At 57.4% G+C, this 26,449-nt stretch overlaps 9 protein-coding genes across 9 annotated transcripts; 4 read left to right on the plus strand and 5 right to left on the minus strand.

Annotated features, from left to right (window-relative positions):
- Positions 1-69: 69 nt before the first annotated feature.
- Positions 70-1,337, minus strand: K452DRAFT_288290 (uncharacterized protein). Its single transcript, XM_033540626.1, has 3 exons — positions 1,041-1,337; positions 614-871; positions 70-521 (listed from the first exon to the last, which is right to left on the minus strand). The coding sequence occupies exons 1-3, from the start codon at positions 1,302-1,304 to the stop codon at positions 264-266; spliced, it is 780 nt and encodes a 259-aa protein (XP_033396596.1). The 5' UTR covers positions 1,305-1,337; the 3' UTR covers positions 70-263.
- A 244-nt stretch (positions 1,338-1,581) lies between these two features.
- K452DRAFT_251664 (uncharacterized protein) lies at positions 1,582-4,107 on the minus strand. The gene is made up of 3 exons (XM_033538225.1): positions 2,376-4,107; positions 2,166-2,318; positions 1,582-2,099 (listed from the first exon to the last, which is right to left on the minus strand). The coding sequence occupies exons 1-3, from the start codon at positions 3,783-3,785 to the stop codon at positions 2,070-2,072; spliced, it is 1,593 nt and encodes a 530-aa protein (XP_033396597.1). The 5' UTR covers positions 3,786-4,107; the 3' UTR covers positions 1,582-2,069.
- Positions 4,108-4,762: 655 nt separating this feature from the next.
- Positions 4,763-6,530, minus strand: K452DRAFT_327206 (uncharacterized protein; the record flags this gene model as incomplete). The annotated part of the gene is made up of 6 exons (XM_033544898.1): positions 4,763-4,876; positions 4,933-5,681; positions 5,734-5,879; positions 5,928-6,096; positions 6,155-6,354; positions 6,403-6,530. The coding sequence occupies 6 exons, from the start codon at positions 6,528-6,530 to the stop codon at positions 4,763-4,765; spliced, it is 1,506 nt and encodes a 501-aa protein (XP_033396598.1).
- A 347-nt stretch (positions 6,531-6,877) lies between these two features.
- On the plus strand, positions 6,878-8,172 carry K452DRAFT_42328 (uncharacterized protein). Its single transcript, XM_033546648.1, has 2 exons — positions 6,878-7,644; positions 7,697-8,172. The coding sequence occupies exons 1-2, from the start codon at positions 6,928-6,930 to the stop codon at positions 7,958-7,960; spliced, it is 981 nt and encodes a 326-aa protein (XP_033396599.1). The 5' UTR covers positions 6,878-6,927; the 3' UTR covers positions 7,961-8,172.
- Positions 8,173-8,616: 444 nt separating this feature from the next.
- On the minus strand, positions 8,617-9,934 carry K452DRAFT_42314 (uncharacterized protein). Its single transcript, XM_033546647.1, has one exon. It carries the CDS (start codon positions 9,823-9,825, stop codon positions 8,770-8,772), a length of 1,056 nt encoding a protein of 351 aa, XP_033396600.1. The 5' UTR covers positions 9,826-9,934; the 3' UTR covers positions 8,617-8,769.
- A 2,974-nt stretch (positions 9,935-12,908) lies between these two features.
- K452DRAFT_327208 (uncharacterized protein) lies at positions 12,909-14,047 on the plus strand (the record flags this gene model as incomplete). Its single annotated transcript, XM_033544899.1, has 4 exons — positions 12,909-12,941; positions 13,017-13,177; positions 13,242-13,480; positions 13,542-14,047. The coding sequence occupies 4 exons, from the start codon at positions 12,909-12,911 to the stop codon at positions 14,045-14,047; spliced, it is 939 nt and encodes a 312-aa protein (XP_033396601.1).
- A 2,765-nt stretch (positions 14,048-16,812) lies between these two features.
- K452DRAFT_309353 (uncharacterized protein) lies at positions 16,813-18,381 on the plus strand (the record flags this gene model as incomplete). Its single annotated transcript, XM_033543240.1, has 1 exon — positions 16,813-18,381. The coding sequence occupies one exon, from the start codon at positions 16,813-16,815 to the stop codon at positions 18,379-18,381; it is 1,569 nt and encodes a 522-aa protein (XP_033396602.1).
- On the minus strand, positions 18,377-19,396 carry K452DRAFT_288298 (uncharacterized protein). The gene has a single exon (XM_033540627.1). It carries the CDS (start codon positions 18,915-18,917, stop codon positions 18,528-18,530), a length of 390 nt encoding a protein of 129 aa, XP_033396603.1. The 5' UTR covers positions 18,918-19,396; the 3' UTR covers positions 18,377-18,527.
- Positions 19,397-22,281: 2,885 nt separating this feature from the next.
- K452DRAFT_309354 (uncharacterized protein) lies at positions 22,282-22,867 on the plus strand (the record flags this gene model as incomplete). The annotated part of the gene is made up of 2 exons (XM_033543241.1): positions 22,282-22,605; positions 22,673-22,867. 2 exons carry the CDS (start codon positions 22,282-22,284, stop codon positions 22,865-22,867), a joined length of 519 nt encoding a protein of 172 aa, XP_033396604.1.
- Between the last annotated feature and the right edge of the window lie 3,582 nt (positions 22,868-26,449).

Here is a 26,449-nt window from a genome sequence, read left to right on the forward strand (position 1 = left end):
CCACGCCGCTAATACCGCCTAACGTCAAGGGGCCCACTCAGCAAAGCTCAACGAACACATCATAAAAGAGCCGGCGCAGAGCCTTGCTCAAGCCTCGCATTGTGGAATATCATTTTTTGAGAACGACCTAGGTTGCTTGTGCCAGGACGGCCTCATGACCTCGCAACTCCATGCAGGGCACGTACAACAAAGAACAAGCCAGTTGAAAAACCTTTGATTGAACCCCCTCCCCGTTAAAACCATTCATCTAAACATGGCTACGCTTAGTAGCGCTTGCCCTCGCGGAGGATGTCGCTGAACTCCTCGAGCGGGCTCCTGGTGAGCTTGGTCTCCTTCCAGAGGTTGGGCGTCAGGAAGCCGTAGGAGTTGGTGACGGCGGTGAAGGTGGCCTTGAGCGTGTTCTCAAGCGTCTTGGTGGAACCGGAGGACGCAGTGTAGATGTCCTGGACACCGGCAAGCTGCAACAGGCGCTTGACGGCGGGGGAGGCAACGAGACCGGTACCGCGGGGGGCGGGGATCAGCTGCAGAGCCATGTCAGTGTTTTTGGTCGGGGCAAACGGCACGCACACGTAAATGCGTGCGTGCTCGCGGATTCGAGAGCTGAAAAACATACCCTGACGGTGACGGAACCGCACTTGCCGGACTCCTTGACGGGCAGAGAGTGCGGCTCACCGAGGTTGGTACCCCAGTAACCTCTCCGGATGGGCACAACGCTGAGCTTGGCAATGATGATGGCGGCGCGGATGGCGGTCGCGACTTCCTTGGAGGTCTTGATACCGAGACCAATGTGGCCCTCAGCGTCACCGATGACGACGATGGCCTTGAAGCGGGTGCGCTGACCGGCACGGGTCTGCTTCTGGACGGGCTTGATCTGTTTTGCGAGACACGTTAGCCAGTGTCCTGGACGATAGCCCGCAAGCTCGTCCAATCCCGCTCCAAAAACCCGCGTTTTGTGTGCTCCCAACCTCCCACAAACCCCGCTTCCTCCGTCGCGAAAATTCCGAGCGCATCAGGAAAAAAAGGCGGTTGGTTTTTCTCACCTTCATGACCTCATCCTTCAGCTTGGGCAGGAAGAAGTCGACAATCTGGTACTCCTTGATGGGCAGAGAGTGGAGGTAGATCTCCTCCATGCTCTTGATCTTGCCAGCCTTGACGAGACGGCCGAGCTTGGTGACGGGCTGCCACTCCTTCTCCTCGTTCTGCTTGCCGCCACGACGGCCACGGCCACGGCCACGACCACGAGGACCACCGCGGTCGCCACGGCTACCGAAACCTCCACGAGCGGGTGCGGGTGCGTCGGCCATTTTGTCTATTTGGATTCGGAGGGGATCCGGCTGCTGTAGGTAAAGGCGAGCGCAATGGTTAGCCCAATGGCTTTGTAGAGAAGGCGGGTTGTACTGCCGAGGGGGCGGGTGGACGTACTTGAATCTGTTGCTGGCTGGTCGCGTCGTCTCGTCGGTTGGAGGTCGCTCTGTGAATTTGGTGGTTTCGTGCGCTTCGGCTGTGTGAAAATCCGATTAACCCAATCGGGTATGGCACGGCTCCGCGACCTCTCCACTCGGCCAATGCTCAGCTCACTTCGCCTCAACGATTTATACCATTCTTACTTCGGGAGTTAGGATTCAAGCAAACGTCGCAAGGCTCTTATAAACTACCATCGCATCGGAGAAGCCCGTGTCGCGCTCGCAATTATCGTAAGCACGCCCATTCCTGCGCCACACCACCGCTTCGAAGAAAAGCCAAGAATAATAATAGACGCCCCCGCGCCGCCAAGGGGGTGAAGCACTGTGTCGACTCGAAAACAAAGAAAATCGCAGTAAGACCCCGCGCCGTCGTGCCTTCGTCTTTCTTCCACCTTCTACCCAACTCGTACATCGCCGGCCGGTCCGTCGTATACTAAGCGAGACGTAGAACTTGGTGGTGAGACCTAAGTCTTCAGAAAACGTATAACCCTCGCAATACCAGCAGGGAAGCGTATCTCCATAGAGCCATTATACGTGGGACTGTCGCTCGTCCTTGTACATAAATGCCAACGCGTGGCGATTGTGTGAGAATTCCGAGGATCCATCTCAGTAGGATTGCGGATATTGGTTCGCGGGCTGCAAGCTAGTGTTAGATGTATCTGCTTGGGTTTTGTTACAATATCGAGGCAACACAAAACTTACCGGACTGTTCAGCATGCTCTGCCTCTTGTTCCTGCCCTTCTTGATGTGGCTCTTCAGCGCACTGGAATCCAAGGGCTTCAGCAGCTCAAAACTGCACAGTAGCTCCGAGGACACCGACATGACCGCTCCCCAGTTATCAAATTCGCCGCAGTACTGAAATCGGGTTAGTACAAGCCACCGAAAAAGATGCAATTTCTGTATTTGACTTACGTTCGGCGCGGAAAAGACAGTGACCAGAATGCGGTCATTGAAGAACTCGTATCCGTCTTCAACAACCATGTGCGCTCGACAAACGAGATCAAAATCGTGCCGATGCAAGAATTCCATAATGACCTTTTTGCCAAAGCAGTAGCTTACACCTCTCTCGTTTGCTTCCCAATCGTTATCCATGTCCGCTGGGTCACTCCAAAGCAAATCGTTCAGCAGCCCGTAGTCGGGAACATCGGTGGGTCTGGCAATCTGGCGAATGTCGTCCATGTGGGAGAGACTGGGAGATAGGCCTCCGTGGACACAGAAGATCTTCCCGGCTACAATGGCTGCAATGGGCAGAGTGTTGAACGTGTCAACGAACGCCTTCCACACCTTGACATTACACCTGCGCTTGCACTCATCATAGAAACCGTAGACACGCGTGACATTAGCGCATTCATGGTTGCCGCGGAGAAGGAAGAAGTTCTCGGGAAACTTGAGCTTGTAACAAAGGAGCAGTAGAATGGTTTCCAAACTCTGCTTTCCTCGGTCAACGTAATCACCCAGGAACAGGTAGTTCGAGCTCGGTGGAAATCCGCACATCTCGAACATTCTGATAAGGTCTGTGTATTGCCCGTGCACATCACCGACGATCTTGACCGGCGCTGAGAGTTCCAGCAAGGCTGGTTGTGAGAGGAAGACTTCACGTGCAGCTTGACAGATGGCAAAAATCTCGGCGTTTTTAAGACAGACGGTCTTTGTGACCTTTGCCGAGTATCCAGCGTCCAGCAACCGCGAAATCATGTCATCGAGATCGATGGCCTTCGGCGCACTCAGCTCCATTGTTGGGGATCCGGTTTCCGGATGGACCTCCTCCGCTCTGGGTATTGGCTGGTCGTTCTTGACCAAAATCGACTCCTTGGGTTTCTGCATGGCCGAAGGCGGCGGCACGCCGGTCGGCGGTACATCTGAGACATGATCTACCTCACCGGTTCGTTGAGCTTGATCGACGGATTCATGACCGTGGCCGACGGTGGCTGACTGAGTGGGAGACGGTGGTGGCTGCGGGCTGTCTGACGTTAGGTCGTTTGGACCATTCTCTCCCGCCGGCGAGGCGGGGGTGGATTGCGACGCGATGGAATTTCGCTTCTGGGCAGCGGCAGCGCTGTTGACGGCCGACTTGGCAGATGCTGACTCGGTCTTCTCCAGCTTGTCCATATTGTTGAGGCTCGTGGAGCTCTCGCCGCTGATGGCGGATATGGAAGCTCGCGGGCTGTCGGTCCTGGAGCTGGTGCCGGGGATCTTGTTGCGGATCGAGTTCCTCAAGGACCTTGATGAGTCCTTGGTGTCGGACCTGGAGAACGAGGCGTAACCCTCGCGATCGAGCGAGGGGCCGGTGCCGTCACCCTTCTTGGACGGCGCGTTGCCCATGATGCGCGGGACGACGACAGATCGCGGGGTGGGATGAGCGATGGGAGGGATGGGTGGATATTATGGAGGCCGATAGAGTCGCGAGAGGAAGGAGAGGAAGCAGCCCTCGACCGAAAGTGTGCAGATCGTGTGCACAGGGCAAGAACCGGTGGTGAGGGTTGGAGGCGGGTCGGGCGAAGAGGGACGATTGAGCCGTCGTCGAGCCAGATCGAGAAGCGTGCGGGGCGGAGAGTGTTAGGGGCCGTCGCGAGCGGACATGAGTAGACGGGCGAAGCGAGGCGTTGCAGCAGATCAGGATGATTTGGCTCCCGGCGGGTGCGTGTGCTGGGGTTGAGTGAGTTGAGGCAGTGACGAGCGGGCAGGCACTAGGACAGTGATGTCGAGCTTGGCGGAGGCCGGGGCCGAGCTTTGACATTTTCCCAGCCCGCGGCACGGCCTTTGTCGCACGTACGAGCAGATCCATCCCACGGTCTAGAGGTGCCTTTTCCCCCTCGTCCAATTCACGCATGACTGCTTTTGCAGTGCCCGCCAGCTCCTCTCTGCACCGCCACATATGCCCGTGGGTCATCTGGCCGCGCACGCTGCTCTTGGCACAAAGCTTGGCCACCACTGCCTTTGCACTCCCTTCGTCGGGCTGGAGACTGCTCCCACCCCTGCTGTTTTTCAGGCATCATGGGTGCTCCAGGCCCGGGTTTTTCTCGACATAGGGCTGCTGGGACAGGGATAACATGCGGCTGAATCAATTCCTACCACTCTGGAGAAGAGTTTTCCGCGGTCCCGCGGATATGAGCTAGCTCCACTGCCAATCGCACACGTACCACGTTAGAAGAATCCCTCACCTTCCTATACCGGCTTCGTATTATCGCCTCCTGGACTACTACGAATACCTACGCCGGCATTGACCAAGATACCCTTCAGCTACCCCAGGAAATGTGACGGTATCGTACAGTGCAAACAAAAGAGAGCTCGTCAATTTCTTACAGCTTAGTCCCAAGGTTGACGTGCACCGCCTTTTTGTTTGTGTAGGCCTCAAGTCCAGCTTCGCCCAATTCTCTGCCGATGCCGCTTTGCTTGACACCTCCAAACGGAATCTGTTGCCGGTCATGTTAGCAAACGAGGAAATGTCAATCAAAGCAGGCTCACATACCCTGAAGTCACTATCATTGCTAGAGTTGATCCAAACCATGCCGGCCTCGATTTTCCTTGCCACCCTGTGGCCTCGGGTAATGTCTTGTGTGAAAAGAGCACTGCCGAGGCCGTAGGTGGTATCGTTTGCGCGGTCAATGGCCTCTTCTTCTGTCTTGAATGAACTGATGACGACGAAAGGACCGAAGATCTCTTCGCGGAAAATCTTCATGTCATCCTTGACATCCGTGAAGATGGTTGGGGCGATGAAGAAACCCTTGCCGTTGACGTTCTTGTGTGGCTCACCGCCAGCTGCCAAAGTTGCGCCTTCAGACTTGCCTGACTCAATGTACGAAAGCACGCGCTCGTACTGAGCCTTGGTGACCTGAGGACCCTGGAAAGTGTCATCCTCGAAGGGGTTGCCGACCTTGCTGGTGGTCTTGCAAAACTCCTTGAACATGGAGATGAACTTGTCATAGACACCTTCCTGAACCAGAACACGGGAGGTAGCAGAGCAGATCTGTCCCATGTTGGACATGATACCAACATGTGCCCACTTGACGGCTTGGTCCAAATCGGCGTCGTCGAATACGAGCAGAGGGGACTTGCCGCCCGTCTCAAGAGTAATGTTCTTCAAGTTACCAGCCGCCATCTTCATAATCTCTCTACCCGTGGGCGTGCTGCCAGTGAAGGCGATCTTATCGATATCCATGTGCGAGGCAATGGCAGCTCCGGCTTTACGGCCGTAGCCGTTGAGGATATTGACAACACCTGACATGTTGTCAGTAAATGTTTTGAGCATGTGGTCTGTCTGCATTCATACCAGGAGGGAAGCCAGCCTTCTTTATCAGGTTAGCGAAGTAGAGAATGGAGAGCGGCGTCTGCTCAGCAGCCTTAATGACAACAGTGTTGCCAGCGGCGAGTGCTGGACCGAGCTTCCAAGCTGCCATCGCCAGGGGATAGTTCCAACTAGCAATTGTCAGTTAGGAACTTAGGAATTAGTCATGGGGCACTTACGGAATGATTTGACCACAAACGCCAATGGGCTCGCGGATTGTGTAGGCAAGTTTTGCGGATGTAGTGTCAATGACCTGTCCATGGATCTTGTCCGCATAACCAGCGAAGTACTTCAGCGTCCCCGTGACTTCCGCCAGGTCCTCGTTGAGCGCAACTTGGTATGGCTTTCCTGTTTCTAGGGTTAGGAGATGCTGCTGAGATAGATGAAGAGAAAAGATTGCGCTGACCGTTATCCCAAGTCTCAATGGTTGCAAGAACTTCCTTGTGCTCTTCGCAAAGGGCCACCAGCTTGAACAGGAGATCACCACGCTCAGTGCTTGAAATGTCCCGCCATGAAGGGTCTTTAAAGGCTTTGCGTGCCGCCTTGACAGCGCTGTCGACGTCTTCCTCATCTGCGGCATACACTGACACAATCTCGCTCTCGTCACTTGGCAGGTTAGAAACAAATCGAACGGAGCAAGAAAGATTAACATACGTAGGGTTTATGCTAACGAGCTTCTCGCCCTTTGCAGACTTGACCCATTCGTTGTTGATGAACAAGCCAATGGGCTGCGCATACTTGACCCCATTGGGGGCCGTGAGGTCAACAGTGAGGTCGGACATGGCGCTGAAGTTTCTTCGCGGACAGAAGAGTAAGGAACGGAGGATGAATGGAGCAGGTTTGTGCTGTGGAAAAGAGGGCAGAGAGCGCGCAAAAGACCTGAATAAAAGCATCGGGAAAGAGGGGCAGTAGCCGGTGCAGATAGGTTGAGATTATAAACCGGGATGCGGTTCCCCAAGGCACGACACCCCTCCCCACCTCTGATGTGCCCCGCCGTTGACGACGGTTGGGGGTTATTGGTTGCACGGGCGGGTATAATTGCCGTTCCGGGTATAGGTGCTGCGCATCATGACGGGGCCCTTGCTTCCGCTCGCCGACCTGAGCTCCACCCGTGATCAAATTCGACAGACGTGCTTTGTCATTATCAAACTCCCACAACCGCAACCCCGCCTCACGTGGATGCAATTGGAGCACAAATCCGCCTTCGACATCCTAGGCGACACCATGGCAGACGCTCCGGATGCCGCCATCGACCATGCAGCCGCCATCGACTACTGGAATTCGGTGCCGCCCACCGTCAACGGCATGTTGGGAGGCTTCCCCCAAATCTCCCGCATAGATCTTCAGGGATCGTCCAATTTTCTCGCCAAGCTGCGCCGGGCGCGCGGGGATGCGAATACGGGCCTCCTCCCCCACGCACTCGACTGTGGAGCAGGCATCGGACGCATTACCTTCGGCTTTCTGCTCAAAGTGGCACAACAGGTCGATATTGTTGAGCCTGTGGGGAAGTTCACCGAGCAGCTGAAAGAGACGGAGGGTTTCAAGGAGCTGGCTGAAGCTGGCCGTATTGGGGACATCAAAGTCACCGGCCTGGAAAATTGGGTATCAACTGCACCGTACAAGTACGATTTAATATGGAACCAATGGTGTGTGGGGCACCTCACAGACTTGCAGCTCGTCGAATACTTCAAGAGATGTCACGAGTACTTGGCAGAGGGCGGCTGGATTGTGGTCAAGGAAAACCAGAGCACGAGCATTCAAGGAGAAGACATCTTCGACGATGAGGACAGCAGCGTTACCAGGACGGACGAGAAGTTCCGGAAGCTCTTCGAGGAGGCGGGGTTGGACATTGCTGCTACTGAGTTGCAAAGGGGGTTCCCTAAAAGCCTATACCCGGTCCGCACGTATGCCCTGCGTCCAAAGAAGGCCTAAAATCTCACGGCTGTAGAGGTCGTACCGCCCCTGGTATAAGGCACAATCGACACGATCTCAGAACCTTGCTATTGCCGTCACTCCACACCAAATTCCTTCGGATCGCATCGTGGAAGTAGACCTGAAAGCAGCAGAGGTAACCAGTTGCCGCCTTATAGAAGCTACCACGAACTTAAAAAATACCCAAAAGCACCTTGTCCGTCAAAATGGATTCTATATTTCCCAAAAAAGCGAAGAAAACATGTTCATCAAGCGGAACAGCATTCTCCTGTTCTCTTGATCGATTGATTGAAATAGTATTCGTCGCTGCCAACGAAATTCACCACCTAACGGAACAACGACGTCTGAACGGAGTGGGCACAAAACCCTGTTAAGATCTTCTCACTCATATCCAGGACTCAGGTAAGTAGCTAGACAAGGATTACTTCATAGGGACTGCCTATTTCCATCCTCATCTCGCTGAACAGTGAAGCTCTTGACGATGAGGAGCGTTAATCGCGCCACAACATACCGTCCAGGACGTCTCAGGTAGGCAATCTCTTTCCCTTGGAAGCACGTTTCTGTATCCTCCTATATTGTCTCGTTATCAAGCACAGGTCCATGCTACTTTGCTGGAAAACAAGATATAGTTCACGACCAGGTCGACGAGTCCTGTCACTTCGACAACGAAACCCCACAATCGAATAAAAATACATAAAGGGCTGTCGGCCAGGATTTAATCCGGCCATAACACTGGTTATTCCCCAAGCAAAGGAACCTATTAAACAATCCAATCATTATGTCTTTAAAAGGTGCGTGGCCCTACTTGGAAAAATATCCATTCAACTATCGTGATTTAGTCTCTAGGTTTTTGATTGCAAAAGGAGTCGAGCTGCAATTTAGGCCAAGAGGGGACCTAACATCGATGCTCGTATCAGAATCAAAATTGCATTACAACTTTTGGATTGGGCCCTGGTTCAACCGCTCGTCTTCCACTCATCTCTACTCTTTCTGCCTTCATTAACCTTTTTTTTATAGGCGTCCTTCCTCTTCAACTTCCCCGATTTTCGTGAGGAGCCGTCCATAATACGTGAGCATATCCACGTTTGATCACCTAGAACCGTTGGTGAAGGCTAACCAGTTCACAAGGATCTCCACCACAGCTTCCAAGTACATCCAAACGTGCTCCGGCAAGCCATTGAACTGTGTTTCCACCTGTGTGGCTGCACCCATCAAAAGATTCCGGAGTTCTGATCCCTTCATCCTCCACTCCAGATACTGTCTCACGCGGCGAGACTCAAAAAGCCGATCCATCAAGGTGATGGCAATGTTTGTCTCGGGAGCATTGATAGCGGTACGAAAATTTGGGTTGCGGCCGATGAGAAGAGGACTGATGTACCGGTCCTCGCTCTCCCAAATGCACAGCACGGGACCAGGCTCCATCAGAAAGTCCAAATTCAAGTCGGCGTCCCAAGCCCCATTGCCTCGGGCAGCGGCCTCGGCGACTTGCTCATGAGTTATGATCAGATAATCCCCGTTAGTCTGCGTCGCACCAGCATTCGGCGCCGAAAAAGTCCCCGGGGGATATTGGAGCGCCGTATTGTCGTTGTCGCGAAGCGACGCCACGCCGCTGCCGTCAGGCATCATATAGCCGGTGACTCTGTAGTAGACGGGCGAGGTTCCGTCGTCATATTCGAGACGGATAAAAGAAAAGACAGCCTGCTCAGGGATATTAAACACGTAGTCGCGGATAGAGAGGGAAGCAGGCTCGGAGTCGCGGGCGCGGGTGCGCTGCAGCACGGTCGAGGAGGCGCGCACAGGAGGGCGCGGTGGGGCATCCGGGGCCCAAGAGGCGGGCGCAGTCCGTCGCTCAGGCAGCGCGTACAGGCTGTCGCGGCACATGGGGCAGCGGCGCGGATCCGCGCCCATGGCGACCTGGCGCTTCAGACACTCCCACCCGATGGCGTGGCCGCATCGGCGGATCAGCACCGCGCCCTCGCCGGCGGGTCGGTTGTCTTGCGGTTCGTTGTAGCCGATCAGACAGATGGGGCATTCGTGGCTGTCGGCGGGGAGCCGGTCTATGGCCAGAGCGTAGACGCCGCGCGTGAGGAAGTCTTCGGGCGTGTCGGGGAGGGGAATGTTTTGCTCGATTCGCGAGCGCAACATCGCTACCGAAGTTGCTGCCGGTAGGCGATTTTTGCGGCGCCGCTCGAAAGGGACCTGGAGGTCTATTGTGAGCTGTGGTGGAGAAATGTTGCTGAGCACGATCACTGGGTACTCTTCAGCTGGTGATATATGCGATTGGATCTGCTCTCCGCCGTTTGCCTACCCAAGGTTGCCCTGCAAATGACCTGATTCTCTGAGCCCAGGTTTTGGCGTTCGTCTACAAGAAAAGGGTTTTCGGGAGAGTACACGTCATGCGGTGATAATGCCATTCACCAGACATCAATGTCTCTGGTTCGTCAACAAAGGCAGCGGATGATCGGAACAAAGCATGAGGACCACGAGGCGCACATGGTGTGCATCTATAGGCACAGTGTCAAAGAACTTCACACAGAGCTCTTTGTTGATAACAGGCCTTTGCCAGTCAAACACTGCGCATGGCCGCGTCTACCGCGACCATATTGGACTGCTTAGCGGTTCCATGATGGGGTCATCATGTACCGTGAACGTGTTAACCAATAAGATGTTTAAAGATGCAACATCAGGATCGAAAAGTCTGAGCGTTGCCGACGGGAAGCCGCAGCTAGTCCACCTCACGACGCTTTATCCAAGCTTTTTCTTTGTCTGTACGGAATGCTGCATGAAAGCCCTCAGCGCTAGAACAACAGCTCGTTTGTCCATTGTGAAACTACTCACACTCAAAACGCCACTTCAAGCCTCTGCTGCTATTTCTACGTTAAGTGTTGGGTATATAGTGTCGATATCTTGCATCAGTTCCGTGGCTCTTTTAAGCTCAGAACCAAACCAACTCACGACCAACTCACGACCATCTTAACGACCACCTTAACGACCATGTCCACTCAAGCATCTATGAAACCTACCGGCAGCTCGCGGGTCAAGAATGCCGTTAGATGTACCGTATTCCTTTTCCTTTCGTTCACGCGTAGTTTAAATTGCTGACCCAGCTGTTTGTTGTACAGATCTCACACACCAGAACTGCACGGTCATGTAGATAAATACGTTCATCCCCTCGACAAAAGAGTATCTGTTGCAACCTTTGACGCATGCGGGTGCCGCTGTATGGTGAGATTGTCGACAAGATAAATCAGGACGTTTTGGCTCTCTATCACTCACGGTGCTCGGCTTGCTAGTACAGGTAAGAAATAGGTGTTTGTCATTTCTTGTTCAAACGGAGAGATTTAACTGCCGAACAGTGAGGAAGCAGAGTCACTAAGGACGATGCATCACTACCAGTTCCTTCTACCAACTACACTCTGCGTCCAAACCACTGACTGTCCAATGAGTCCTGAAACTATAGTAGAGACGTCATAATATAGTCCGTGCTTCTATTGGCTGGTTTCATTCCATGTTCTCTCGTTGTTTATTTAAGCCCCCCTTAGCGTTGGTCGTACTATAGGTTGCAAATTAGCGTACTCCAGACACGCGCTCCTTTGGGAAGGTGCTCGATAGAAAAGTCGGTCAATAGAAGACCGGGGGTAAGTGAAACAGAGGGGCCATTTCTTTTGCAAGACGCTTCCGTACATACATACTCGGTGCGTAACCAGCTACGCCCCTAAAGCATGTTGTCAGCGAGCTAGGGCATTTCAGGAAGGGATAGAAAGCAGGCGCTAGGCGTGCGGTGGGGGCCTGCGGCTTCTGTTTCACACTTGAGAATGATCCAAATCTTCTTTCCCGGTCGATAGTGATGCTTGCCACCACCACCGTCAATCCATAGCTCGACCGGGCGGCAGTCAGCCGCCAGTACCAAGGACGGCACAGTGAGCGCAGGCAGCATGCAATGGAATAGGCGAGCCCCCTTCTCGTATGACGATGAAAGTAGAGGGCGTGGTAATATCGCACAGCATGGCAAAGCCCCAAGAAAGCAACTTGAAACTGCATGCTCGCTTACCATGCTTCTGAAGCATCGGGTATCGGAAACGGATGGAGAAAAACGAGGACATTGGCGAGGACATAGTTACCTAGCGGCATGGGCAAACGCATCCCAATAAAGGTAGAAACAGGCAACGCGGCAACTAAAGTCAGCCCCCGCCATGTGGGTGGGAAGCGGCGCGCAGCCGGACCGTCGCGCACCCGCGCCCCGAGAAAGCACAGCGACCCAGGCCGGTCGGGTGGTACAGCAGCCATGAGCCTCGCACAGGAGGAGCTGCGCCTGTCTCAGCGCCACGGGGCAGAGGCCCAGTTACGTTACAGAGGCAGACGGAGCCGCAGCGCACCCGGCCGCGCCGTTAGGCTCCGCGGAGACGGACCCCATTGGCTCGAGAGACGGGGCCGGAGTTCCCAGGTGCGACGGGGGCGCGTGGGCGGACGCGGCAAAAGCAATGGGAACCAACGCGTTGACAGTCGGGCGCGCCGACGCCCTGCTTTGGAAGACGCGCATGCTGTGCCACATGGACTTGACGGGTGGCTGCTCGCACACACGCGCGCACACACACACACACACACACAGACAGACACACAGACACACAGGCGCGTGCTATATGTATGTATATGTACGGGATATGCGTGTATAGAAACGGAGCCGACGGAAGCGGCAAAAGGGCTTGGGGGCTCGGTAAGCAAGCAATATAGGCAGACATGAACTTAGATGCATGATGGCCTCGCGTGTCATGCAGCAGGATTTCAATTCGCCTTGCTGCTGCAAGGTACCCGGCCCCGATGGTGGTGGTGGTGGTGGCACTGCACGCGCGGAGCGTTTCGTCGTGCGTGCAATGCGCGTGTGCGTGCGTGCGTGCGTGCGTGCATGCATTGCATGCATGCAGACGTGCGCCGTCGCGTGTGGGATCTGTCACATATGCAGCCGGGGCCTGGGGATGGGACGCATGCAGCAGCAGACAATGGATGGATCATGGATGGACAAATGTGCGTTTAACCGCCGTCACGTGAGCTGCCTAGCACTGGCAACGCGGTCCGCCAGCCCGTCGCGGACGGGCCGAGAGACGGGATGCCTTCACCATGATATCACCGAGGGGGACGTGCCCGCTGCGGGACCGCGAAGCCCCGCGTCGCTCCGTCGTTTCCATGCTGCAGACACAACCTACCATTACTACAACTACCCGGTCATTACTATGAGCGACATCAAAGTCTACACCGTTGACGAGGTAACCCCAACTCAGCTGCCTGCCGCTACTCTCCTGCACAAGAATTCGCGCTGACAACCCCGCTCTGCCACGCAGCCCTGGCTCAAGATCGATTGCGGCCTCGGCGAGGCTCCCTACTGGGAGCAAAAGACCAACACCCTGCGCTTCGTCGACATTATCAAGCAGAACGTATTCACCGTCGACCTGAACAAGGGCCCTGAATCGCTCAAGACGACGCACCTCGACATCTCCATCGGGTAGGGCTTCTTGGCGGGAGAGGGGCAGACAGGGTAGAGTGGCGGGGCTGATGCGCGCGCGCAGGACCACGGGCGACATTGAGGGCAACGACACGCACTTTGTCTTTGGCGGCAAGCATGGTTACGGCGTCTACAATCGTGCGACGGGCGCATACCGTTACATCCAGAAGTATTGGAACGAGCAGGAGGTCGCGGCCGGCAAGGAGAAGCTCATGCGCGGCAACGACGGCGCTATTGACACGCAGGGCCGGTATTGGGTCGGCACCATGAACGACCCGCTGGTCAAGGCCCCAGAGGCTGAAGGTGAGCTAGCTCTCTGGCTGGCGGGCAGTCAGTCGCAGAGCTCGTCGCTGACGCACACCAGGCACGCTTTTCCGGCTCGACCCAGACGGCAAGCTGCAGCGCATGCTCGAGGGCGTGGCGATCCCCAACGGCATCAGCTGGACGACGGACAACAAGACGATGTACTTTGCGGACTCGCCGACCAAGACGGTATGGGCGTACGACTTTGACGCGGCGACGGGCGGGTTCAGCAACAAGCGGCCCTTCTTCCGCGTGTCGGAGGAGCACGGCGTGCCGGACGGGCACGCGCTCGACGCCGAGGGCTACATGTGGTGCGCCATGCACGGCACAGGCAAGGTGGTGCGCGTGTCGCCGCGCGGCGACGTCGTGGCCGAGATCCGCGTCCCTACCCGCTGCCCCACGTGCCCCGCCTTCGCGGGCGAGGACCTGTACATCACCAGCGCCGAGGAGGAGATGCCCGACCAGTTCCCCGAGAGCACGCGCCTGCACGGCTCCGTCTTCAAGGTGCACGTCGGCGTGCGCGGCGCCCCGCTCAACAAGTTCAAGTACTCGGGCGAGCTGCCGTAGAGAGTGAGTGGGCCGCTGTGACGGCAGCGGCGGCGGCAGGGCGCGCGGTAGTTAGTGGCGGCGGCAGCAGCAGCAGCAGAGAAGGGAAGAAGCTAGCGGAGAGGAGGAAGGATGAGGCGCGCGCGCCCGAAACAACAAGCCCACGGTTACCCCACCTACCCTACCCTACCTAGCGAATAGACAGAGATAAGACAAGACAAGACCAAGAACTAAGACTAAGAACTAAGACAAGGCGATTTCAGTTAAAAAGGCTTGTCGGCTCCGCCGCCACGTGGGACGACGGCATATCATATCCACTCGCCCGCGCGCGCACCCGTCCCGTAGGTCCCGGGGCCCGACCCGACCCGTCCCGCCGGCGCCGGGAGCGCGCGCCGCGGATGCGGGCCGCCCTAACCTTTGCCCCGACTTTGCCCGGGCGGGAGCACCGTCGACGACGTACCTAGGTAGCGACGACGGAGGACTAGGAGTTTATGACCTAGGTATCTATATATATATATATACCTGTATACATATACATATACATATATACGCACACGCACACGCACACGCACATATATATACCTATACACACACAAGTAAGCAACAACGCCGTTTCGAAGCGCTCACGCTCGCTCGTCTAACGGCACTGGCCGCGCACGTATAGGCCACAGGACACAGGACACACAGACAGGCATAAGAGGGGCGCGATATAAGGCGCACGAGAGACGAGCGCAGCGCTCTGTGGCTTGCGTGCTGCTCTGCTCTGCTCTACTGCGTATATTGTAGCGAGGTGCTAGGGCAGGTCACAGGCACAGGCAGCTGCCCTCGCTTGCTACGTTCGGACGCGAGCGCGCATCGCTCGTAAGGTTCGTTCCTGAGCAAGGCGCTGACGCCTTCGCCCCCGCCCCTTAAGTTTTAACGAGACGGCTCTTAACGAGGCGAGACGAGACGAGCGAGCCGAACCGCATTGCGTGAGTGAGGCAAGTAAGCGAATGGATAAGGCGGGCCTGGTGGCTCGATTCGAGCGGTTAGGTAGGCGACGCGACGCGACGCGAGGAGCGGAGCAGGCGAGAGTGATGAGGAGGGCTAGGTAGCTAGCGCTAGGTAGCTTAGGATGAATAGGTGGGTAGCTCTCACGCTCGCCCTCTCTTTCGCTCTCGCGAGCGACCTGACCTAGGAGGCGATCAGTCGCTAGCTCTTGCTCTTGCTCTTGCTCTTGCTCTTGCGCCTGTGCTTGCGTGCCCACGCATAGTAAACGCATAGGACCTATATTCGCTCCCAGCGCTCCACGCACATACAACAGTCTTGTGCCGCATAGATGCGCACCTAGCACCTTACTTTACTCCACACGTTCGCTCGCGTGCTCGAAGCTCAAACATGCGGGAGGCCCCTGGGCCTTTACCCCAAACGCGCCGCTCCCTTTCTCTTTCTTTGCGAGCGAGCTAGTGCGAGAGAGAGAGAGAGAGAGAGAGAGAGGGAGGGAGGGAGGGAGCGAACGAGCTAGTGAGCTAGTACGCCATCTCGCGTGCTTGAATGGCAAAAATAGATACACACTAGTAGAGTGGTAGGTAGGTGCTGGTGCTGGTGCTGTGAGTGGGCGTTGCGTGCGCCCCCACATACACACACTCTCTCTACTCTCTCTCTCCCTGCACACGCACGCCCGCCCTGACCTGAGACACTCGCGCCACGACGATGCTGGCGGTGCCGGAATGGGCGAGCGGGCGGGAGAAGGGATATTGTGGGGTTGCGGTTGCTTTGTGGCTGTTTGTAGGATGGGATAGAGAGGGAGGAGGGAGTTCAGAGAGTGGTGATTAGCTGCCTGGCTAGGCAGGTGGTGGCTATGGAAGGGTAGCATTCATGCTGGTACGAGGGGTTGGGATCATATATGAGCCGGGGCTTCTGGGTGTCGTCATGTTGAAATTTCGTGCATGCGGGGGGTTCGATACGGGTACATGGCGTGCTGCACAGGGATGGGCAGTGATTTCCGATAGGGCTCAAAATTATGGTGGTTTGATCGGCGCGGGCTGGAGATGAGGATAGGCCGGGCGGCCTTCTCTCGGTGACGAAAGCGCGGGATCCGTCGAGGCGGGCTGGGCTGAACGAGTCAGGGCCAGTACGCGCACGCACACATGACCGCGGCCGCCATGCGGGCAGGGATGCCCTCGCCCGACAAGTCGGCAGACTCCACGTCGCAGTCTGGAACGCGGGGATCGACAGCTCAAATGGGAACGGGTGCGGCGTGTGCATAAGGCTCCCCGAGAAGAAGGAAGGTTGGCGGCTAGCAACATGCCTGGCCACGCTGGCCATGCTAGGCCGTCGCACCAGTCCTCTCAATCCTCCGCCGCTGGACTTCAATTTTCACCGCAACTCGTTATATTGTCCGCCCAGAGCCATGTCCCCCTTCCCCACCCACCCATAACACACCCCCCCGACCTTCTGATTCTTCTACCTAAAATCCTCTTATCCTCTTTTTTTTTATTTTTTATTTTTTGGTTTTTTTTTACACTACTACTCCCCTCGTTGCTATACACACTACCAACCAACCAACCCATACCATACCATACTAAGAAGGGCCCTCCCCCCGCCCCTCTTCTTCCGTCACCCTGGCTGCCCCGGACCTCGCCCTTCGCTACTCCTCCCATACCCCCCACCACCTGCCACCCCAAACCCACCACCTCGACCTCCGCCCCGCCCTGCGTCTCCAACACCCTCTGGATCTGCGCCACCTGCGCGGCCGCTCATGGTCGGGATATCGAGGCGTAGACGCCCCAGAGGACAAGGACCCCATGTCACGGCAACATGGCACTGGGTCAGGTCCGTCGTCCGCCACCGTCGTCCGTCCCTCTCCCGCTCGCTCTCACACGACTCCCTCAGGCCCGCGGTTTGAGCTGCCCATGAGCCGTGGTCCTGCCCTCCCGCCCATCCACCCGCCCGCCGACCCCGCCCCGCCCCGCTCCGAGGGGCGCACCCCGCGGGCCCTCGGTGTGCACTCGATCCTGAATCCGCCTCAGGCTGAAGCTCCCGAGGCCAAGGGCCAGAGACGCACCGCCGCCGAGATGGAGTCGCCGTCTCCCGTCGATCGATTCCAAGGGCCGACGTCGAACCAGGGTGGCTATTTCGGCGGCCACCACCACCACCACCACCACCACGCACACGACGCTTCACGCCGTCCGCAGTCGCAAGTCATAACGGGCGACAGCTCTCAGAGACGCATTCTGAGCCCCCGATCGCCGCTGTTTCGCTCCCACAGCCTGAACCGGATTCGTGCGCCGACCGGCACCATCAGTGCCCAGGAAACGCCCTTCCTCTCGCCCAACTCCAGAGAGTACATGGTCGAGCCCGGCTCTGCTCCCAATCCGCCGTTGCCCACGCCTCCGGCAGCCCAGCGAGCGGGGCACAGCTTCCCGCCACCCCCGCCGGTGCCGACCCCGCCAATCAACCCGGGCCACTCGCGACAGACCAGCGCCAACTTCTCGCATCTCTCGCACTCGGCCAGCGCGAGCCCGAGCATGGCGCCCTACGGGCCCGGGGCACTCAATTCGCCCGCGCAGCCGCTCGGGGAGCTGCCTCGCCCAAGGTCGCCAGCGCCCTATTCGCCCGTCTACCACGAGGCCGAGCACCGTCCTTTCGGCATCCCGGTCGCGTCGACGGGCCAGAGCAACTACCAGCTCCTGACGCTGGAGACGAACCAGGGCCACGTCCAGATCCCCGTCGACGTGCAGGCAGCGTCGAAGATGGCCGACGAGAAGCGCAAGCGCAACGCGGGAGCGTCGGCGCGGTTCCGGGCGCGGCGCAAGGAGAAAGAGAAGGAGGCGTCGACGACGATTTCGCGCTTGGAGCAGCAACTTCGCGACGCGACGGAAGACATGGAGTTTTACCGGCGCGAGCGCGACTACCTCGCCCAGGTCGTGTACAACTCACCGGGCGGCGACCGGCACTTTCCTCGGCCGCCGTCGCCTCACCGACGCAGAGTGTCGCTGCAGACGTCGAGTGGCTCAGGCGCCTCGGCCGCCAGCACGCCTGGCGCCTACTCCAACTTCCCCTCGGACCAGCCAAGCCAACCGCAGCGCGTAGCCGAGACCGAACGCAACGTCCGTCGCCGCACTAGCAGCTACCTTCCGGCCCCGCAGGCCGCGCAGCAGCAGCCTTCGTCGATGCCCTTCCCGCCGACCTCGTACCCGCCGCTCGTGGCCGCGTCTTCTGTCTCGGGCTCTCGCACGCCGCCCATCCTGCAGCAGCCGCCGCCCCCGCCTCCGCCGCCCCACCAGCCAGGCTTTTCCAGCCCGTACGCCTTCGAGCGGCCTGACAGGAGCTGGCCTCCTACCTCTGCGCCCGGCCGCCCCGGGCCCTTGTAATACAACAGCCACAACCGCAACATAATCAGCGCGCGCGCGTCACCCCGTACATAAAGACCAACAACCACATACTTTGTCACATACATGCAAGATTCCGTCGGAAAGGTGTAAATGAAGGGAAACAACAGGTGGGAACGGCGAACGAATCACGGACGGACGGACGGACGGTTTCTGGAGGAGTTGAGACGGTGCTTTTGTTCGGGAGGGCGGCAATTTGGCCAACGCGCGCCAGCTGCCGCCCGGAGGTGCGGCGCAATCCGAAAGATTGGATATTTTCTCGTATTTGCTTGCTTCATACCCTCTTTTTTCCCTTTCCTTTTTTCTTCTCTTGACGGTCTTCCTTTTTGTTTTGATACCCTACCCTTCTGCGGGGAGAGAGACAGAGTGGCCATCTGATTTTCACGCTTGATGTTCCTACTTTTTTTCTTCTTTACATCTGGCTTCTTTTTTCTTCTTCTTTTTGATTTTCCCTTCGCAAGCAGCGATACCCCTGTCGCCGCCCACGCGCGGCAACGGCTCTTGCAAGAGGTCTTCATTTCACCGCATTCGTTGATCACTGCACTATACCCAACTACAACCTTACTTTTTTTTCTTCTTCTATTCTGTCTAAACCTAGTCCTTCTCGTTTACCACCCATTATACCAAATGTACGCGTGTCGCGTGTATAGCTTTTTCGAATCGCACCATTCTAGAACGCCGGGGGGCAAGCTGCGATTATTTTTTGTTCGTCCGCGAAGGATTTTGGGCGTCCAACGTCGCACTGCTTTTTATTTTGGCCCACCCATTCATCATCAATCATCACTATCGCTACCATTGTACTTTCTGTACATTTTATATATGAAGAGCAGTGAGAGAAAGAGATGAGGAGAGAGGGGGAGAGGCGCAGGCAGATGGACGAGACGCCTGCGCGCTTGAAAAGCCTCGACTACTACCGCCAAACCCGCTGGTCCCCGCGCTCTCTCTCTCTTTTTCTTCTGCAGACGATCGCCGTGGCGCAGTAACCTACTTACGCATTGCTGCAGCTCTACTATGTAATAATAATAACCAACGCGGTCACCGCCACCATCGTCTCCATCGCACATCGCACATCACTCATCATCAGCAACATCATCAGCGCTCATCAACGCTCATCAACGCTCATCATCAGCATTTTAGCAGCAGCAACATCATCATCGCAAGCCTAAAACTTACTCGGAGTACGTAGTACGGCACGCCGAAGACGTCATGCATCCGCCCCAACGTGGAAAAGGCCTACCTAACCAATACCCTCCTCTAGAGCATCGCACCGCATCGCACCGCATCGCACTTGGACATGGACTGGGACGTGGACTTGCACAGCCGCGCGGGCGCGCAACACCTTCCGGCCCGCCCATCCGCGCAGCCTCGCCCTTTCAACTTTCGTCGTCGAATCGTCGTACCGTCGTATCTCCCGCTAGGTAGGTAGGTAGGGTTGCTTCAGCCACACACACACACACACACACACACACACACACACGCGGGCGCGCGCGCGCCTTAAGGAGAGCGAGCGAGAGGAAAGCCCGCTCTTGCCTGTTCGGGCGCGTGTGTACGTGCCGTGCCGTACGTACGCTTTCGACGCCCGCGCGAGCGCGCCAAGCCCGCGGCTAGTGATGATGGTGATGATGATGATGATGATGAGGGGGGAGGGGGGCCGGGGGGCCTTGTGCTTGAGCCTTGACCCGCAGGCTTTGACCCGCAGGCCTTGACCCTTGGACCTTGATCTTTGGCCCGCTGAGCCGCGGTCCGCGGTCCGCGGGTTGTGGTTCGTGGGCTGGGATCAAATGGGATGGGATTTGCCGCGGGGGGTGTGTGTGGCTGGCTGATGCTGGCTGATGCTGACGCTGGCGCTGAGTGGCGGGCCTTGCGGAGAATAAACGGCCGGATCGGATGGTAGGTTAGGTTGGTTCGGGACCGTTGGGTGTGGTTGGTTCGTCACTTGTGTGGTTTTGTTTGGGGAGCTAGCTGACTAGCTAGGTAGGTACATGAGGGATTGCACAATGTGCTAGCTAGCTACTCTACGTACTCTACGCGGTGCTCGCTACTCGTACTGTCTATTGCACTACGAGTAGAGGACGTACTCGCTAGGCTGCTAGCTAGCTAGCTCCCTAGCACGATGCATGAGAGAGGGGGCTTGGGGGTTGGGGGGAAGAGAGGGGCGCGATCGCGCGAGCAACCAAGGCGTGCAGTGGTTGCTTGCTTTGGTTGCGTGCGCCGCGGGCCTGGCTACTTGGGTAGTAGGGGGGTGGGTGAGTGGGTGCGTGGGTGTGCTGTTTGGTGCGGTTTGTTGTAGAGGCACGCACGCAGCGGGCATGGACTGTTCGCATTGTGCTGCTGCGTGCTGCGTGCTGCGTGCTGCGTGTGCGTGCGTGCGTGCGTGCGTATTTGGTTATTTGGTACCTAGGTAGCCAGAGCGTAGGGGAGCAAGAAGCAGCACAAGCACAGTCAGTGGGCTGTTTTGCTGCTTGCCTTGGCCTGCCTTGCCGTGCTTGGTTGCGCGGTGCGGCGGCCTAGGCCGTGACGGGACGGCCGCTCACGAGCGCGGACTAGGGCGGCCCGAGATGGGCTGGTGGGTGCGGCGGTACGCGGCTGACTTGCTCGACTTGGCTTGGCTTTTTGGGCATTTTGGGGTTGCTGCCAAGGGCAAGGGGACGAGGCCACGGGGCTGGGTCTTGGTTGATTGATTGATTGCTAGGTCCGTGGCTGGTTGGCTTTGCGGCTTAGGATGGTAGATTGCTTGCTTGTGAGGCTGGTGAGGCTGGTGAGGCCCGGCGTGCGTGATGCATTCATTACCTAGGCATGAACCTAGGTGGATAGAGAGAAGGGTAGGTAGGTAGGTAAGCGCCAGCGACAGCGTCAACGACAACGACAGCACCGCACCACAGCGCGCAAACACAGCTCCTGTCCCGTCCCAGCAGCACTCCTAGGTACGTACCTACGAGTACCTAGGCACTCCTGCCTGCCTGCTCACTCGCTGCAGCAGCGCTAAGCCCGCACGCACGCACGCACCCACCCACCCACCCACCGCAAGTACTCGTGCTCGAGTAGCGGCCAGCACTGAGCACTGAGCACGCATGCACCGCGCACGCACGCACGCACGCACGCGCGGGACGCCTGACGCAGCTGCCACTTGCTTGCAGGCTTGCGCCTCACACTCGCACGCGGAGCACGTCCGCGCGCTCTGATATGCCATGGACCCATGGGCCACGGCCGAGCGACGCTGTGACGCTCCGTCGCTCGCTCGCCTGTTCTTGCTTGACGAGCGAGCGAGGGCCCGAGGCCCGATGCAAGATGGGCCGCGCGCTCGCTCGCTGCGCTGCGCCGTTGCTGGAAGGCCTGATATGCGCAGGGCGCTGGGGCGGGGCCGGGCGAGCGGCGCGTGGGCGTGGGTTGCGCGTGCGTGGGGGTGTCGACTGTCGGCGGCTTTTGCTTTTGGTTTGGGTTGGGTGGTGCGGTGGTGGTGATGGTGATGGTTGTGGTTGTGTGGGAGTGTAGTGTGTGTGTATGTGTGTATTGTTTATTCTTATGTGTTTTTTTTTTTTTTTTTTTTTTTTTTTTTTTTTTTTTCGGTGTCTATAAAGGACTCGTGGTGATGGGTAGGGACCGCTCTAGCAGGTACAATACTCTACAATACTCTCTACTCTACGGGTCGTTGGGGTTGGACTGGATCGGATAGGATTACTCATAGGGGTCGGCGAGCTGGATGGGGTAATTATCGAGGGATGGAAGTGATGAGAGAGGTTAGCGGAGATGAGACGATGGATGAGATGAGATAATGAGATGCTTGGCAAGGGCTTGACGTCGTAGGCGCAGGGCAGGCAACTACAAAGTAAATGATATGCCGAGGTCCCTGGAGGTTGGAGCAGAGCGAGGAGGAGATGAACGATGGGAACTCGGGCAAGCACGTTGGCCCAGTCGGGTCGTGTCGCCCGCTCCTACACTACCGATCGGGATCCGTCCATCCCCCTGCGCCGGCAGGATCAGCGCCCAAGTCCAAGTCGTCGTCGTCGTCGTTGCGTCTGCGTCTGTGTGTGCGCGACGCTGCCCGATGCCGCGGTCGAGGCTGGGTGCTCCTCCACTCCTGTCCTCTCATTCCCTTCTCTTTCTCTTTCGAGCCGCCGCCTCATCCCATGGAACCAACCTCCACCCCCTTCTTCCTCGTGGGCCGACGTTGGCGGCGGTGCGAGTACGGGGGTACAGAGGACATGCGTGCGTGCATGATGGCGACGATGTCTCTTTCTTCTTCACTACCACTACCACTTTTTTCTCGCTCTAGCCGCCTCCTACCATCTCTCGCTATGGCGTCGTGAGCTACCTACTCTACTACGTACTACACGGCCCTAGCGAGCGAGCCGCCGATACAACTAGCCAACTAATCGAGATCGCGCAATACGGAGCGAGCACGCGCTCTGTTCGCTTCGCTTCGTGGAGAGCGCCCGACGCCACCGAGGAAGATCCGACCACGTCTTGACGACGGACTGGGCGACGGAGGAGAGGAGACGCGACGCGTACGAGTACTCTACGAGTAGGTAGCGTGTGTGGTACGAGTACTCGCACGAGTAGCTACTGGGCCAAGTCTTTTTTTTTTTTTTTTTTTCTCATCACTCGAGCAAGCATCACATTGCATTGCATCTCACAGTCCGCCTCACTTCCCCATCAGCCAGCCGCAATCCTGCACCACCACTTCCCCCCGCTCCTGCCATCTCTCTCTCTATCTCTACCTCTCTCTCTTCTCCAATAGTCAGACCCGTCCCCCTCCTCTTCCTCCACATCCATCCATCCATCCATCCCATCCCCAGCGATCGCTGCACAGCCTTCCCCCCACAGCCTAGCGGCGCCGGCCAGGCACGCAAAAAAGCTTCTTTCTCCCACGCGCAGCCCAGCAAGCTTGATGCCTGCGGCCAGGAACAACCAAGAACGGAGCTTGCGGAGCGGGCGTGCGTCATCGGCGGCGTCGTCATCATCGCCTAGGGAGTTAGCTGCTCGAACTAGAGTACTCTATTCTAGAGCCTAGCTGCTGCTAGCAACTACTAGCGCGCGCTGGCCTCGGCGTCAGGGCGCAGGAGTATGTATGACGCGAGCGCTGCTGCTCCTGCTGCTGCTGGTGCTCCTGATGTTCTTACGAGTAGGCGCGTGCGCTGGAGGTGCGACGGCCTGACGGCCGCAAGCGTGTGCTCGTCTCGTCTGAGGCGGGCGGAGAGCGACGCCGTTTCTTTACGAGTACGTGGTAGGGGGACGGTAACTGGGACTGTTCGTGCGGTCAGGGGAAGGGTCCGTGGGGCTTGTGGCTGTGGCTGAACTGGACTGGACTGCAATCTGATGACAACGAGTTGCCTGATCGCGGGCTGGCTGGCTGGCTGGTTGATTGCTTGTCATCTCCTACGCCCACGCCCGCGCGAGCGGATGACGACGCGTGTGCGGAGGAGCGAGCACTGTGAGGCCGTGATGAAGGCATGGAAGGAACGAAGCCTGATGGAAGGCAGCCCGAAGAGTGCTAGAGAGAGAGAGAGAGTCAGCTCCTAGCCCAAACAAAGCCCAAGCCCAAGCCCAAGCCAACCGCTCCAAGTAACCTAACCACAGCACGCAACTTGCAACGCAGGCATAACGCAACGCACACCCACCCACCAGCCTCGCAGGGCCGCAAGGCCACAGGCACGAAGAAGTCACGAAGAAAGCACTCAACCACCCACGCAACACAGAACGGAATAATAAGCACGCCCCTCGCCCCAGAACCATCCCTACAACCCTCGTACTCTACTCGCACCTGCCCTTCCCTCCCGAGTCCCATCAAGCCATCACCTCTTGACTTTGGCTTTCTCGATCCTCCACGCGCCCGCCCGGAATCATCCCTGCGCGTGCACGTGGCTTGCCACCCCGCTGCGAACTAGAGTAGAGTAGCCGCTAGGAAGCTGCTGCTGGAGTGGGTTGGGCAGGGAACCGCTGCGTTATCGTACAGTATAAGTATTGGATAGGCGGGGGTGTTAGAGCCGGATGTTGTAGTAGTAGTAGTAGTAGTAGTAGTAGTAGTAGTAGTAGTAGTAGTAGTAGTAGTAGTAGTAGTAGCGTTGAAGCCGTAGTTAGCGCTAGGGGCTATTGGACTGTATAGGTGGTATAGTAAACAACAACAACAACAACACGCCAGCTAGCTAGCTAAGCAACCCCACCCCACCGCATACGCCCCTCGGCCCTCTCTCCCGCAAACTCGCCCTCTTTGGGCTTGGCCTATATTCCATGTGTATACATGTGCGAGTGTACACATATGAGAGTGTATTGTTTGGCACCACCACCACCGTCGCGGCCCCGCAGTCAGCGCGACGCGATCTGCAACGGGGAAAAGGCTCGGAGCCAGGCCAAGCGGGCGATCATATGGGTCTTTCGCTCGCTCGCTTGCTTGCTCGGTCACTCGCTTCTGCAGGCTCTGGCGTGGCTCGCTTGTCGTGCTGATATGAGTGGGGGGTTTGGGGGCTTGTTTGGGGGGGCTTGTCACTCGTGTCACGCTTGTCACTTTTTTTTCTTCTTCACGCTAGTGCGTGTGGGCGGGTTTTGCTAATGCTGCAGGCGTGTGGGCTGCTGGGGCTGGGGCTGCTGGCCCTACGGATCGGAGGGCGTGGGACGGGATCGGATGTGATGGATTGGGATGGGGTGGCGTGGATGTGCGGTTCGAGCTAGCGGGGTACACGTATGTAGGTATGGCGGTATGCGTGCTGGTCTGATGATGGAACAGCGACTAGTGAGTGGGTGAGTGGATGTTACACCTATCCTGCTACCTACTCTTCTCTAGTGGAAGAAGGGTGGCGGTGCGCGACGGGTGATTCCGTCGGCGAGGCAAGCAGCCTATCTGCCAAGTGTGACGGACGGCAGGCCTGCTTCTGCAACGCTGACTATCTATCCAATCTCAGCGGATCTGGGTATGCAATAAGCCAGCGATGCCGGGGTTGAGTGGAAGGAAGGAGGGGGAGCTAAGAGCTTTGCCATTGCAAGCGCTCGGCGAGATGAGATGTGATGGCGCGCAGATCCAAACATTCCCATCCACCAGTCAGCCCCTCCACCGTAGGTCGCGACATGTCAGATCGGCGCGACCCGTCATGACGTGCCGTGACGTTTCACCGCTGGGCGGGCTGGTTGGGCAGCACTGCCATCGGCCTCGCCGTTTGTGACTTCTGACTCTGGCGGGCGGGTTGTTCGTGATTGACTAGCTAGCGTGCTATAGGTTCAGGTTCGTTGCCATCTTGTCCGAGCAGCAGATTGTGGGGAAGGGCTATGTAGCTAAGGTAGCTTTATTCACAAACAAACATGGTTGACGAAAGCAATAACTACCTATGTACGGAGGGAGTAACTAGTATCTACGATATGCTATGCTATGCTCGCTCGCTCGGGCTCGGGCTAAAAGAACAAACTCAGAACACCCCTAGAAGCCACATACAATACACGTGTGAACATCAATCAGCTCATCCATACCGCCCCTCGCTCCTCCTCATCACCTCCCGCAACCCGTCTCACCGCATGCGTCTCGCACGTGGCGACAAGCCATCCACGACCCGCTCCTCAAATCGCGCGCCCCCGCATGTTGCATGTACAACAACCGCCGGTCTGACGACAGCAACCAGCCTCCTGCACCTACAGGGATGCCAAAGAGTACTATCTCGATTCTCGAAGCCGACCTCGCCCCACCGGGCCACCACCACCAGACGACAACTCCTTGGAAAATTCCCACTTCCTTCCCTTCCTTCCCGCCTTCTCCGTCCCCGCATATCTGTCCTGTCCAAACGCCGGAGCTTCTTCTCCCATCCCAGCCTGCTCCACCCCGTCCGTCCCTGCTGCCGTACCCGCAGCCGCCCGGCCTGCCCGTCCCGCAGCGCCGTGATTTGCCGCCGATCGCCGCCGCAGCGCGAAAAGCCGCGGCCTCTCTAACCCTCTACCCTGTCAATCGAGTCTGATTTGTACATGGGACACTAGTAATTGTCCATTGTCTAAAGACGTCTTTCTAGCGTGTGCTTTGGTCTCCATATTGTACTCGTATGCGCGCGCGGAGCAGCTTGCTTCAAGCGTCGTA

This window comes from Aplosporella prunicola, assembly GCF_010093885.1.
Source record: "Aplosporella prunicola CBS 121167 unplaced genomic scaffold K452scaffold_15, whole genome shotgun sequence".
In the NCBI taxonomy this organism is placed as follows: Eukaryota; Fungi; Ascomycota; class Dothideomycetes; order Botryosphaeriales; family Aplosporellaceae; genus Aplosporella; species Aplosporella prunicola.

Excerpts from the sequence above, each read along its gene's own strand:
- K452DRAFT_288290 (XM_033540626.1), bottom strand. The coding sequence starts at position 1,304 with ATGGCCGACGCACCCGCACCCGCTCGTGGAGGTTTCGGTAGCCGTGGC. Across the intron at positions 872-1,040 it reads TGAAGGATGAGGTCATGAAG|ATCAAGCCCGTCCAGAAGCA; the intron begins GTGAGAAAAACC and ends CTCGCAAAACAG. Across the intron at positions 522-613 it reads GCGGTTCCGTCACCGTCAGG|CTGATCCCCGCCCCCCGCGG; the intron begins GTATGTTTTTCA and ends ATGGCTCTGCAG.
- K452DRAFT_251664 (XM_033538225.1), bottom strand. The coding sequence starts at position 3,785 with ATGGGCAACGCGCCGTCCAAGAAGGGTGACGGCACCGGCCCCTCGCTC. Across the intron at positions 2,319-2,375 it reads CTGTCTTTTCCGCGCCGAAC|TACTGCGGCGAATTTGATAA; the intron begins GTAAGTCAAATA and ends ACCCGATTTCAG. Across the intron at positions 2,100-2,165 it reads AGAGCATGCTGAACAGTCCG|CCCGCGAACCAATATCCGCA; the intron begins GTAAGTTTTGTG and ends ACTAGCTTGCAG.
- K452DRAFT_42328 (XM_033546648.1), top strand. The coding sequence starts at position 6,928 with ATGCAATTGGAGCACAAATCCGCCTTCGACATCCTAGGCGACACCATG. Across the intron at positions 7,645-7,696 it reads TCCCTAAAAGCCTATACCCG|AGGTCGTACCGCCCCTGGTA; the intron begins GTCCGCACGTAT and ends TCACGGCTGTAG.
- K452DRAFT_42314 (XM_033546647.1), bottom strand. The coding sequence starts at position 9,825 with ATGTTGCGCTCGCGAATCGAGCAAAACATTCCCCTCCCCGACACGCCC.
- K452DRAFT_288298 (XM_033540627.1), bottom strand. The coding sequence starts at position 18,917 with ATGAAGACCTCTTGCAAGAGCCGTTGCCGCGCGTGGGCGGCGACAGGG.